The sequence below is a fragment of the Triturus cristatus genome, chromosome 3_1 (genome assembly GCF_964204655.1).
Source record: "Triturus cristatus chromosome 3_1, aTriCri1.1, whole genome shotgun sequence".
In the NCBI taxonomy this organism is placed as follows: Eukaryota; Metazoa; Chordata; class Amphibia; order Caudata; family Salamandridae; genus Triturus; species Triturus cristatus.
The window spans coordinates 831,372,041-831,384,507 of NC_140583.1; the positions used below are offsets into that span (position 1 = coordinate 831,372,041).

Consider the following 12,467-nt stretch of genomic DNA (forward strand, 5'->3'; position numbering starts at 1 on the left):
TACAAAGAGCGGACGGTAAGGAAAGTTATAATGAGGATTCAGGCTCATACCTGGACACTAAAACACAGGATATTTTCTAAGTTAGTGACACACTTTAAGGGTAAAAACCACCAACATTTAGACTTTACCTGGACTGTTTTGGAATACTTGTTGTCACAAACACAGATGATATTTAGAGTACCCTGCTGTTGAAAGAAAGTAGCTGGATTTTTTTCCTCAGCATGCTGACATTAGAGGGTTAAATAATTAATTTAAAAGTGGTACTTTATTAAGATAAGGACACTTTTCTAAGCATAAAAAGAGTTGTAATATAGCTCCAATTAGCTTCCTCCTATTTACGTTTTAATTTGAACTCTGTACTTTTTGTTTTCGGGCCTCATTGCAATTGTTATGGCAAGCTATACTAAAATGGCCCTTTCTTTTAGTCCCCTGCAATAATTTACCAAGATGGTAAGTGTTGGCACACATTTAAACTATGGTTGCTCCGTTTTTCTTGGACGGCGTATCATGGACAAATTCTACATCGTCTTCACTCAATCATTTGGATTTGTGCTTATTACCGTGTGAGCCCCTCAGAGGCGGGCCTTTTCCTTATGAGGATGTCTGTGGCGTTTACATTTCCATGCACCATTAAGTTCCAGCGATCCTTGAATTTACCATAATATGAGGTTTTCTAACACGGACCATACTATATAAGCAATTAATCTTCCTTTGGACGAGACAATGCCTGCCCTTTATTCAGTTTAAATGGCAGCCTTGACAAAGTCCGAGAGGATGAAACACGTGTCGGGTGACCTAACTGGTCTATGTACTGAACTTCTCATTTGGCCATAACAACGAATGTACTACAGTGACAATCGTTGAAGAACAATAAATTGATTCTTTTTACTCTTACCCACAAGTTTGGGACTTATCACTTACTGTTTTTGACTACTACTCTAATACTTAACATGTGCTCCAGCCATGTTGTATCAGAGTGCTATAATGTACCTGTATGACAAACTGTAAATCAGGCTGATAGACTCTTAACTCAAGTCCATGTAACAAGTTGTACTTTAGTGCAACATACCAAGAAAGGCTTATCGTGCACGGGTTCTTACCCCGGTATTGCATTTCAAACTAGTATATGATAATGCGTTGTTCTTTATCTTTTAACATTTGCTCTTGTTAACAATCAAACTAAATAGAACAATATATCTATCGGATACATATTGTGCTCAAGAAGTTCATAATGGTCTTAAGATATCCAATTTAGAACCATAGTAAAAACTGCTGGCAGAATTTTTTTAATGAATAGGTAACATTAGCGCATATTCAAATGTGTTAAGTTGCTGATTATCTAACCCCAATGACACTTTTAAGTACTGCAATACTGTTAATGTTAGACTAATATAGCCTGCAGCATAGGTTTGTATCCCAGTGTAGTCTAACATACAAACTGTGTGTCTTACGATTTTTACTAGTCTCTTACAGTCCTAATTTTGGACTAACGTTACAACTCTGAATTAGAAGACATATTGGGTTGACTTATTTACTATGTATAAATAAATTGTTGATCCAGTGTAGAAAAAGGCCCATGATGGCCCATGAATACTAGAGTAAGAAGTACAATTATGGAGACATATGGTTTCAGGAGTGTTTGAAAGATAGTTTACCAATCTGGTGTGCTTTTTCAAGCGAAGCCAAAATATATAAATGGCATTCTACTAATTAGGTATTTTTTAACAAGGGAACAGAGATGCATTTTACTGCAGCTTGTGAGTAAGTAGAAGACTTTGATAATATCATCCATTGTCCTGTTTCCATCCATTAGTCAAATGGTGTTGTTCTTTGGCCCACGGAATGTATCACTAAGACTATGCTTTATCCATTTGATTTGCAAGAACTTTATCGTAGTCTCCATCTTGTTTAATGCAAACATAAAAATACTTTTAAATGCATCTGTATAGTCAACTAGACTTTCCAGCTTTGTGTAAATTGGGAAGATGGGCATGCACACAGACGTACTTGAGACAACACTCTAGTAGACTCAGATAAGGGAATTCACTTTCTTTCCTAGAAAAATGATCATATTGACCCCCATGATGCTAATTATATACAATAATAACTATCTGACACAAAATAAAAGATAAAGATATTTATGCCTAACTTTAGGAGTCCTCATTTTTTATTGACCTGGAGGAGATGGATGAAATAAAAACTACATTGAAATACTTAGAAGAGCCCCATCATTTATCACTGTTTAGAAAGACTAAATCAAGTTAGTTACTTCCTTTCACACTAATATCAAGTAACTAATATCAAGTAAATAAATAAAAAAAAATTGAAAGATGGAGTCAAACACTAACACATAATTAACATTTATGAGACACATTTCCAGCAGGTTGCAAAACATCCTGCCTTATTAATATGGAAAACATCCTCCTTTATTAAGTTGTGTAAAACAGGAGGTATTGTCTGACTCCCTGAGAACATATAAATGCAGTGATGAAAGTCTACAGAGGACAGCAAATGGCCATTCCTGTACTTTCATTACATGCATCTTGTTTTATAGCAGCTTTTAAAAATTAAAAAATTTCACATGCAAGGAATGGGATCTGTGGCAACATGCAGTAGCACCCTGGACCACTGTCTATTCCCTTCGTTCACAAAGTCGAAGCTTACACTATGCGAAACATAGACAACCCCAAGTTGGGTATCCTTGCCTGTTATCACTAACAATCCTTTTTTGTATGGTTAATAAAAACCTTTACAAGTCAAATTATAAAGCAGTCTTAAAATGGTTTCAAAATAGCTTCATAATTAGTTAATATAGTTCAAACTCAACTGTGACTGTTGTCCATTCAAGCTTGCCTGTGGGTTCTAATATGCAAATTATTCAAATGTGATTGTAGATATATCCTTCAAAGGTCTTAGACTCACTCTCATAGCCATGTAGTCTGCAGTTTTTCATGGTCCAAATTGCTTTCCATTTAGGCATTAGATCATTGGTAGGAAAAGAGCGCATTTTTATAAGAAAGAAAACGTTTATTTTAAAGTATTGTGGTGGCCTTAATTGTTGAAACGATGTTATTACCGGCTAGGCATGTGGTTTCTACAAGAAATCAACCATGTCTAACTGTTGATGAATGCAGTGTATTTCACAGCATTGTTTACATGAATTTTAAATGCAGCCTTGGTAGTTGGTGTTGTATCTGTGTCTGCTGAAAAGTTTCAAAGTGCAAACCTCTGATATATGGCATTCTGAACCGTTAAAGGAGATGAATGGCCTTTTAATGTCACTACTCTTTGTGGTTCAAATTGGGTTGCCAAATGCACTTTCCAAATTTGGAAAACCTTTTACATCGACAAAGTACAGTGCAAATCTTTTCATGTATGCCTAGATTTTATTATCGTGAATAACAGGCGTTGTGACCTCAAAATTGTTAGCATATTGCCTCCCCAATTCTCGGATTCCTTTCGTCATAAATGTAAAGATGTCACAGACTTTGACAGGTCAAGGCATGCACCTATAGCGCCACCCTATTTGCAAGAGAACTCATGACAAACAAGATCTTGTGGTACGTATATCTGGTACCTCTAAAACTGGGACCATGTATGATAAACTATTGCAGGGATTTTCTACAACTAAATAAACATCGGTACAACTGCAGACACCTCTTTTATTGACGGTTCTGAGATCTTTGTATATTGTGGTCCTAAAAAGAAGAACTAAACGTATGCTGAGGAAATGACATCCAAAAACATCCATGTCATCACAATAGGAAAAATAACACTGGCAAATGCCCGGGCACCTCCGGCAAGCAATCTGTGCTGCGATTTGTAGATAAGGACTGGTGACTCAGCTCGCAAATAAGAGAAAATCTACAAAAAATCTCTAATATTATCAAATTTTTAAATTGGTTAAGAATCATTACCTGATATCAATAGGTAAAACAACAAAGCATCATACATGTATTTAACATTGGTGGGATTTTTCCCACTCAATATTTGTTTGAAGAGCTTATCATAAAAAGCCATTGACTAGGAGCTCTATTTGTAACGCACTTTCGGTCACAATAATGTTTTCTTCACTGTGTTCACTTCTGCAACGTTCTTGTACCATAAAATGCTATGAAATTGCATTAAGCTCTTTGGCAGTGAAATCCATTTTACAATGGAAAGAACATCGAAGTGCGAGTGTCTTACCTGTCCCAAGGTACAGATGTTTCAAACGATTCTCCTATTAAATAGTATTCCAAGCCCAGGTCCTAACAAGAGAAATAAACAAACAAGTTACTATTGTTTAATAATGAACTAACACAATTTATGTTGGTTTTCCTTTAAAACAGACGTGTGGCTGCATTTCAGACAAATTCAAGGTACATAGTCTTTATTGTTGTGATTACTGTGCAGTTCGAAATAAGATTAATTGAGATGATATTATCAAAACTGTGCGGAATAGATGTTGTGTTGTGGTTAGTGGCTGAACTACAGACCTGCTTCCAATCCTGACTTCTGTGTGTGACTGACTATCTGAGGATATGCTGAAAGTGATGATAAAACACCTGGGTACACTTAAGGACCTATTTAGTCACAGATGCAAAAAGAACAATTGATGGACAGAATGCAGAACAATGTCATACATTCACCCAAGTACAGAGATCTGGGCCTAAATCCATTGTTTCTTTGCTCACTATGCCATTCCAGTTTGAACCCAGCCATATGCAAATCAAACTTGACCCTGTGCCTAATTAGTCACAGGTCATAATCACAAATTTCTTACTTAAATGGCAACTGTCATGCTAGAAAAATTTAAGGGAAGCTGCTACAGGGATCCGACCATACGGTGCGATAGTGACTCTTCTTAGACCAGGTAGACAACAGGGTTTTTTAATTTAAAAAGTGCGACTGATCCATAAGATGTGTGTGATGTGAGGATAACAACAATGTTTCCCTTGGACATCAAACCCATTACATTACCTATGGGAGGCTGCAAAGAAACTAATACGTTTAACCAGAAGAACCAAAGAAGTTGCATTTTCTTTTTTTTATTTCACAGAGAAGCAATCTAACCTATTTGAAAGAAATACATTCTATCAGTGCATTCTTTGGATTATATGTGCTAAATCCAACCTTAGTATTCTCTAAATAATCATCCAGATCCATCCTACAGAGTGTTCTGTAAAGAGCATTTGATTCGCACACTTTACAGTCATCTACCTCAGGAATGTGCAGCAGCATCCTTGGACTTGGGGCCTCCTCTCCCCCATTCATGTTGCCACTTAGTCTTTACTTTAGTACCATTTTATGTACTTTCTAGATATAATCAGTCGTCTCCCTCTTCTCCAATACGTCCAAGCCTAGAATTAGTGCAACTTCTTCAATTAAAGGTGATTTACATCATTATGTAGCCAAGAAATAACATTGTCAAAGTCCATTTAAATGTAATGTTTCCATTCTTATCCTTTTTTGTAATGGGCAGAATTGGGAAATTTCCAGTAGTGTCCAATGAGATGTCATGGAGCTGCTGACAAGTTGTCGAACACACAACGCAGGATCATTCTTAGCTCAGTGTGTGCCTTGGAAAGAAGAAATAGAATGATCTCCTGACCTACAGATGTTTGGGACAGTCACAATGCACAAGACCTTTAAGAGTGGTAGATTACTGAGAGGCAAGAGAATGACATTTCTAGGTATGAAGTGCTGCTGTCGGTTTGGTGTACCAACATACCTCCTTAACAACCCTAGACAGTTGAAGCTTATTCACAAAATGTTTCAAGGATGCTGATCATGTTAAACTGATACATCATCCTGCAGGCAGGAGAAAGAAAAACACAAGCTTTTAAATATACGTAGCATTCCTATTCCATGAAGAACTAGTCCTGTAGCAAGCGCTTCTTGTCACAAACCAATGGGCTCTAAGAACAAGATACTTAAATTTAGTAGCGTTCTTTTTTATATGATAATCTATACAACTACAGATTCCTCACCTTCAGAATATCCCTAGACGTTAAACTGGATGTAGAAGATGTTTCAGTATACCCCTTACATGCCGGAAGGTGGCATCGTGTGGTTCTGTGACGACTTTCGCCCTGCTTCCGAAGTGACGGGTGGAGTCGCATATAAGCTCAGCCCATGAGCACCGACACCAGTTTCTTACTTGACACCATCCACGCCCTCGAAAGTCAATTATTTATGTCACTTGCAGATCTCTAATTTGGAACCTTTCTCGATGAAAAAGAATCTATTTCACAGAACGGAGAGGTGAAAGGGCAGTGAGGAATCTGCGGTTACAGAAAGTATCCACCAGAAAGAGTGCTACCGAAAGCAAGTATCTTGTTTTTCTGATGGATACTTTGTAAGAGACTAGGGTTGATGTATAAACGAGGAGTCCAGGTTGTTTTAACAATATTGTCTTTTATTTCAATTGTGATGGATAACAAAAGAAATTGAGGCACAAAAAGAATCTTGGATGTTGCTGAAGGGTTAATCTTCGGTTGTTTTCTCTGTCTCTGGTCCTTGGGGAGTGGAGGGGAACTCGGAGTCTCAAACTGGTCTCTGGGGCCCCGGAACTCACCCGCTATCAAGTGTCTTCTGGGACAGAACACTAGTCTTTGGACCAGGTCTCCTCCTCCTCCTCACAGTCAGAGGAGGTTCGGTTTCATCTTCCACTTTCGTCGTCCTCTCCCGATGGACGAAGTGCTCCTGCTGTAGCCTGCTCTGGCGAGGCTTTACAGTGCACCAATATGTCGAGACTGTCCGACTTTCTCCCTGCTCTGTTCTGTTTTCCAGATGGTCGGGCTCTTTCTCATTCCAGCTTGTCACACTCCATTCTGGGTTCTGCACGTCCTCTTTGTCCCGTTGGAGTTTTGGAGATCGGTTCCACCATACAACAGAGCCGCTCTCCTGTTTAAAGAAACATTTGCTCTTTACTGTGTTTGTTCATGTCAGTGTCTGTTTTTTAACCCTTTTATATCCTTTCTTACAGGGCTCCAGATATTGTGAGAGCACATTGGGAGGACAGCGTGGCAGACTATAGGTAAGGTACGGGGGAAAGGGGCCTGATTCTCTCACATACTTCTAATCACAAATTCCTCACTTTTAGAACAGATATCAAAGGAGTATGACTCCCAGTGGTGGGCTGTAAAATGACTCAGGCCAAAAAATCTGTAGGGTACCAAAAGATCAAAATGTCCTTCCTGTCATTCCTGGCTGTCAAGGCAATAATGCTTGGTAAATGTGTGCACTTACACCCACTTTGCAGCCTGACCAATATCAAAGAAAAGCATTCTGCAAGCGAGTGCAGTGTTATTCAGCCTTGGCCCTGGTGGAATGGGTCCTCAACCCATTTAGAGGCTGCTCTTGGCCAATGTGTAGAAGATCTTAATGCAGAGGACTATCTTCCTGGATAAAGTTCTCTTATGAACAGCCTTGCTGGTCTGAGCCCCAGAGAACCCCACACAGAGATGATTGTCTGCTGAATGGTCTTGGGTACGACCAATGTAAAAGCTCAGTGATCTTCTTGGTTCCAAACAATGGAATCTCTCCTCCTCTTTCGAGGGTTGTGGTGAAGCAAAGAATGTCTCAAGTGTAATGGACTGTCCAACAATAATGGGAGTAATAACCTTTTGGTAGAAAGGACACTCTAGTCCTTAGCATCAGCTAGTCTTGAAAGAAGGTGGTGTAGGGTGGCTGGACCAACATAGCTTGAAGCTTACTCATGTGATGCACGAAAGTAATTACAGTGAGAAAGAGTGGTGTCTTCAAGGTCAGGGGAAGTAGAGGACAGCTGTGCAGTATCTCAAAAGGAGTGCACATAAGAACAGTAGGGATCAAATTAAGGTCACACTGTGGTATCATACAGGATTTAGGTGGAAACATGGACTAAACCTTTGAGAAATGGCATCACAACAGTAGATTTGAGCAAGGATGGTTTGTCCAGGAAACGCAACTTTATGCCGAGAGGGTTGACTGATAACCTTTAACTGTTCCCCTGCAAATTATTTCTGGGCCAAAGATTAAACAAATAACAAGACATCCGAAAGCTTTCCCTACAACGGATCTGTATTACAGGTGCCACACCAAACCAAAACATTGTCTCAGCATCAAGTGTAAACCTATTTAGTAGAATGACGCCTGGCCAGAAGGATGACACTATTTCGGGAGGAAGATCGAATGCAGTCAAATGCTGCCACTCAATATTCACACATGGATCTGTACAATGAGCAGGCCCGGGTGCAAGAACCTGTCCTGCAGCTGCAACTGAAAATCCTTACAGAGCAGTAGCCTCTGCGGAGAAAAGCTACTCATGCCCAGAAGTTTCAGGTACCACACTCTCCTGGCCCAATCTGGAGTCACTAGGATGACTTGGGATTGATCTCTTCAGAACAGGGGTCAGGAGAGGCAGCAACAGTGCTGCACTCTAGGCAGAATAAATCTCTGAAAAAGTGCCTTGAGAACTACAGCATGCAAAAGTGCTTACATTGTGGGTTCTTGGCGGTGGTGTCGAGATCAAGCCAGGGTTCTCCCCATTGCTGGAAGACACACTGCGCCACCTCTGGGTGTAACTTCCTTTCATGATCCACTAGGCGTCACCACCTAGTTTTGTTTACCCTAGCATTTAAAGACCTTGCCAGGTAGTGTACGATCAGGGAAATGCCCTGACGAATCAGCCAGTTCAAGAGGGGCGGGGTCTGCTGGCACAGGGCTCAGGACCCCACCCGCCCTGCTTGTTGCCATACCACATGTGGTGGTGTTGTCTGTGAGGACCAGAGTCAGCCTCCTCTATCAGAAACAGCATTACCGAAGTTAAGTAACTTGTTCTAGATGCAGATTCCTCACATTTAGAATAGAAACCAACGCAGTACCTAAGTGGAAGGGGGCTGTGAGGGGACTCAAACTAAACCAGAAAGTCCTGTGGGACCGAGCGGCCAACGTGCCCTTCTCGGGAGATTTGACCATCAAGGCGATAGTGCTTCATGAAAGTATAGAGGGACGTCCTTGTAGAAGCCTCGAATGTGTCTAAGACAGGGACTCTGTGTCCTAGCTCAGTAGTAGCAGCTTTGTCCCTGGTAGATTGAGCAGGCAGTCCTTTTGGATGCTGCTTTTCAGCCAATGTGTGGCAGATTTTAATGCATGGCACGATCCAGCACGAGATGGTACTGAGAGCTCTTTTGGAGCCCAAGTGATGGAGTCTATCCTTTTCCTTAGAGGGGTGAGGCAGAGCATAGAATGCCGGCAGGGTGATGGTTTGACTAAATGGCGTCACAACGTTCGGTAGAAAGAGAGCTCTATTTTGCAAAACCAGCCTATTGAGAAAGAAGGAGGTGTATTGTAGGATGAAAACACACAGTGTGAAGCGCACATACATATGCCATGCTGAAGTGATCACAACTAGGACCATGGTTTTGATAGTGCAGAGCTGTAGGGAATAGCTGTGGAGTGGCTCGAATGGAGGACGCATCAAATTAAATGAGGACAAGATTGAGGTCCCACTGGTGCATCACAAAAGAAGACAGGAGAAACAGATGCGGAAATCCTTTCAAAGTCCTAAAACCAACTAGTGATTTAAACAAGGAAGGTTGATCAGGTAATTGCAGGAAGTCCAAAAAAGCAGAAGGATACCCTTTAACTGTGCCCAAAGCAAGGACTTGCCAGGCGAGGGACAGAAGAAACAACAGGACATCAACCAATTTGGCCTGGAGGGGGTCAATTTGTTGTGTGCCGTACCAAACCACAAACGTTTCCCAGAAACACATATACAATCTTGGTCGAGGTTTGTTTGCATGCCAAAATTACATCTACACCCTCTGGAGGGACAGCAAAGGCATTCAGCTGGCGCTGATCAAACTCCATGCATGAAAGTGGAAATTGTGATGGCCCGGGTGGAGACCCCGGACCTGCTGCTGAGAAAGCTATCCTCTAGAACAGACTCTCCATGCCCAGTCCAGAGCCACTAGAATGACCTGGACCTGGTCGATTCTGATGTTCTTGAGAACTCAGGGTAGGAGTGCTATTGGCTGAGAGGTGTACACAAGTCCTGAGTTCTAGCCAGAGCTGAACATGTCTACCAGTGAGAGATGCTCTGGAAACCCGAACATGTAGAAGTGCTGACATTGCATGTTCTTGGCAGTGATGAACAGATCAAGCCAAGGTTCTCCCCATTCGTGAAAAAGATCTTAGGTCAGCTCTGGGTGTAACCACCACTCGTTCTAGATGTAACCACCACCTGTAATCTGCGGGCGATGATGGCTGAGTTTGTCCGCCCTGGTGTTCAATGAGCCCGACACTGGAGGTTCAGCCATCTCCAGAGGCGCAAAACCACCTGGCACATGGTCCATGACTTCACCCAGCTCTAATAATAAACCCCAAAAGTCACAGGAGGTTCATAGTAGTCTGGAGATGGACAACGACTGTCTGGGGCAAGCCCACCTTCAACAGCTATTCCTTTTGGTAGGGGAAGACTGGCAGCCCAGACCTCCAAAGGTGAGCTGCCATGACTTCTGTGACCACCGAAGGGGTGTTGATGAGAGCACAAGGGAGCACAGCGAACTGAAAGTGCTCATGTTCTACCCCGAACCGGAGGTACCGCTGATGATCCAGCAGGACAGGTATGTGAAAATAAGCGTCTTACAGGTCCACCACCACTATCTAGTCTCCAGGGCCGAGGGCAGACAAGACCTAAGCGAGGGTGAGCATTTTGAATTTCTCCTTCCAGAAGAAGGTATTGAGAGGCCACATATCTAGAACCGGCCAAATACCTTCATCCATTAGAATGTAGCACAAATATCAATCACGCCCTACTTCTGGAGCAGGCACCATCTCGACAGTCCGTTTGGCCAAAAGAGCTTGCACTTCATGCCGCAAAATGGAGAGATGATTCTCCGTCAGTTGCTGGGTGGATGGTGGAATGTGAGCCAGGGACAAAAGGAAGGGTCAAGCATAACTATGTAGGCAAATTGCAGTACCCACTAGCTGAGGTGACTGCTTGCCAACCCGGCTAGAAATGGTGGATTCTGCCTCCTACTGGGTGGCTGTGATGCTGTAAGGGAACACTAAAGGGGTTTGGAAGGTGGAGCTGTCAGTAAGGGATGTCTCCGCCAAATCCTCTAAGGGAGTGTGGGAACTGTTGCGGCTGGGAAGGCTAGGCAGAGAGCAAGCAGTAGACCTATTCTCCTTGAAGCGTTCAGAGGTAGAGTCAGTAAAACAGGAGAGTCCCAGCATGTCCATTAGGGAGGACTGAATGTCGCCCAAGAATCTAATTGATCGAAGCCACGTATGGCGACCAAAGGCAACACTGGTGACTATAGCTCGTTTAAAACAGAGTCCGTACAGTCCATGCCTCAAAGAATTTTGAAATTGCCTGCATCACAACCATCTTTTTCATCACCTGTGAAAGGATTGGATGACGGCCTTCCAGTACACCAGGGGGACTTATGACGCTAACTCCCAAAGGGAATGAGTGTAGGGACCCAACAAACAGGTGGCATTGATCGATCGCAAATCCAAACTGGCTGATGAGAAGAGGCATTTATCAGTTGAGGGCCCACTGAAAGGGAGGAGGGGCTCAGAAGTAGTCTGGCCTGCTTGCAGGACATCCGGCAGCATGTTGCTTTTCACATTCATGGTGGGGTGCTGGAGGTGAAGGGCTGAAGACACCCTAAGCATAACCATTGCTTAGGAGGCAGATTCTTCTGTGGACAGTAGAGAAAAGAGCAGTCTCCGGGGAGGTATCTAGCCCACTAGCTTTCTGCAAGTCCTCATACCAATTGTCATCAGCATCGGGCTGAGCGAACTCATGTTCCTGTTCATAGACAGATTCAATGTGGAAGAGGAAATGCAATGTATGTTGTTTGTCATGTGGAAGTTCAAGTGCAGGGGCTGTCTCCTCATTTGGATTTGGGCATGGCTTGGGTCAGGATAATGATGAAGAAATAAACATACTATACCCAAGTGGCCACAGCTGTTATAAGTGACCACCAGTTCTTGCCGCATTACCTCTTTAAACAACATTTAAAAAATGTAAGTTTGGACTGAAACCTGCAACGTTAAAACCATTTCAGATAACACTGTTAAACCCAACTACAGAGGATAAGCCTTATAGAATACATTCTTAATGACAAAGAGCATTTGCATGAAGTTTATGATCTGTCAACTGATAAATGCACAGAAAGAGTATGTGACTCACAAAGACTGGTGCTGGCTCCCAGTTTATTAAGTGAAATATCTCCTAGATTCACTATACCAGTAACCTCAAGTATAATAATTTCAAATAACCATATATTTTAAAAGTGGGAGAAAATTAATCTTGAACAGATTATCCCCACACTCTTCTCTACATGTTTTAAAATGTGGATGGTAAAATAATGAATATTGCTTTCTCAAAGAAAAGGTATTGCTCAGACCAAGTATGAAAATCAGCCTGATCCTATACATGCTAAGCACTACATCACTGGGGAGTTAGGGGGGTCGTTCTAAATGGGAAA

The 12,467-nt window shown here is 41.9% G+C and overlaps 1 protein-coding gene across 1 annotated transcript in view; it reads right to left on the minus strand.

Moving 5' to 3' along the window:
* AGPS (alkylglycerone phosphate synthase) overlaps positions 1-12,467 on the minus strand; it is an 815,346-nt gene that overhangs the window by 106,492 nt on the left and 696,387 nt on the right. The window contains exon 16 of the mRNA XM_085645221.1: positions 4,189-4,250. Within this exon, the coding sequence (XP_085501347.1) occupies positions 4,189-4,250 (62 nt within the window). The remainder of the gene's footprint in view (positions 1-4,188; positions 4,251-12,467) is intronic.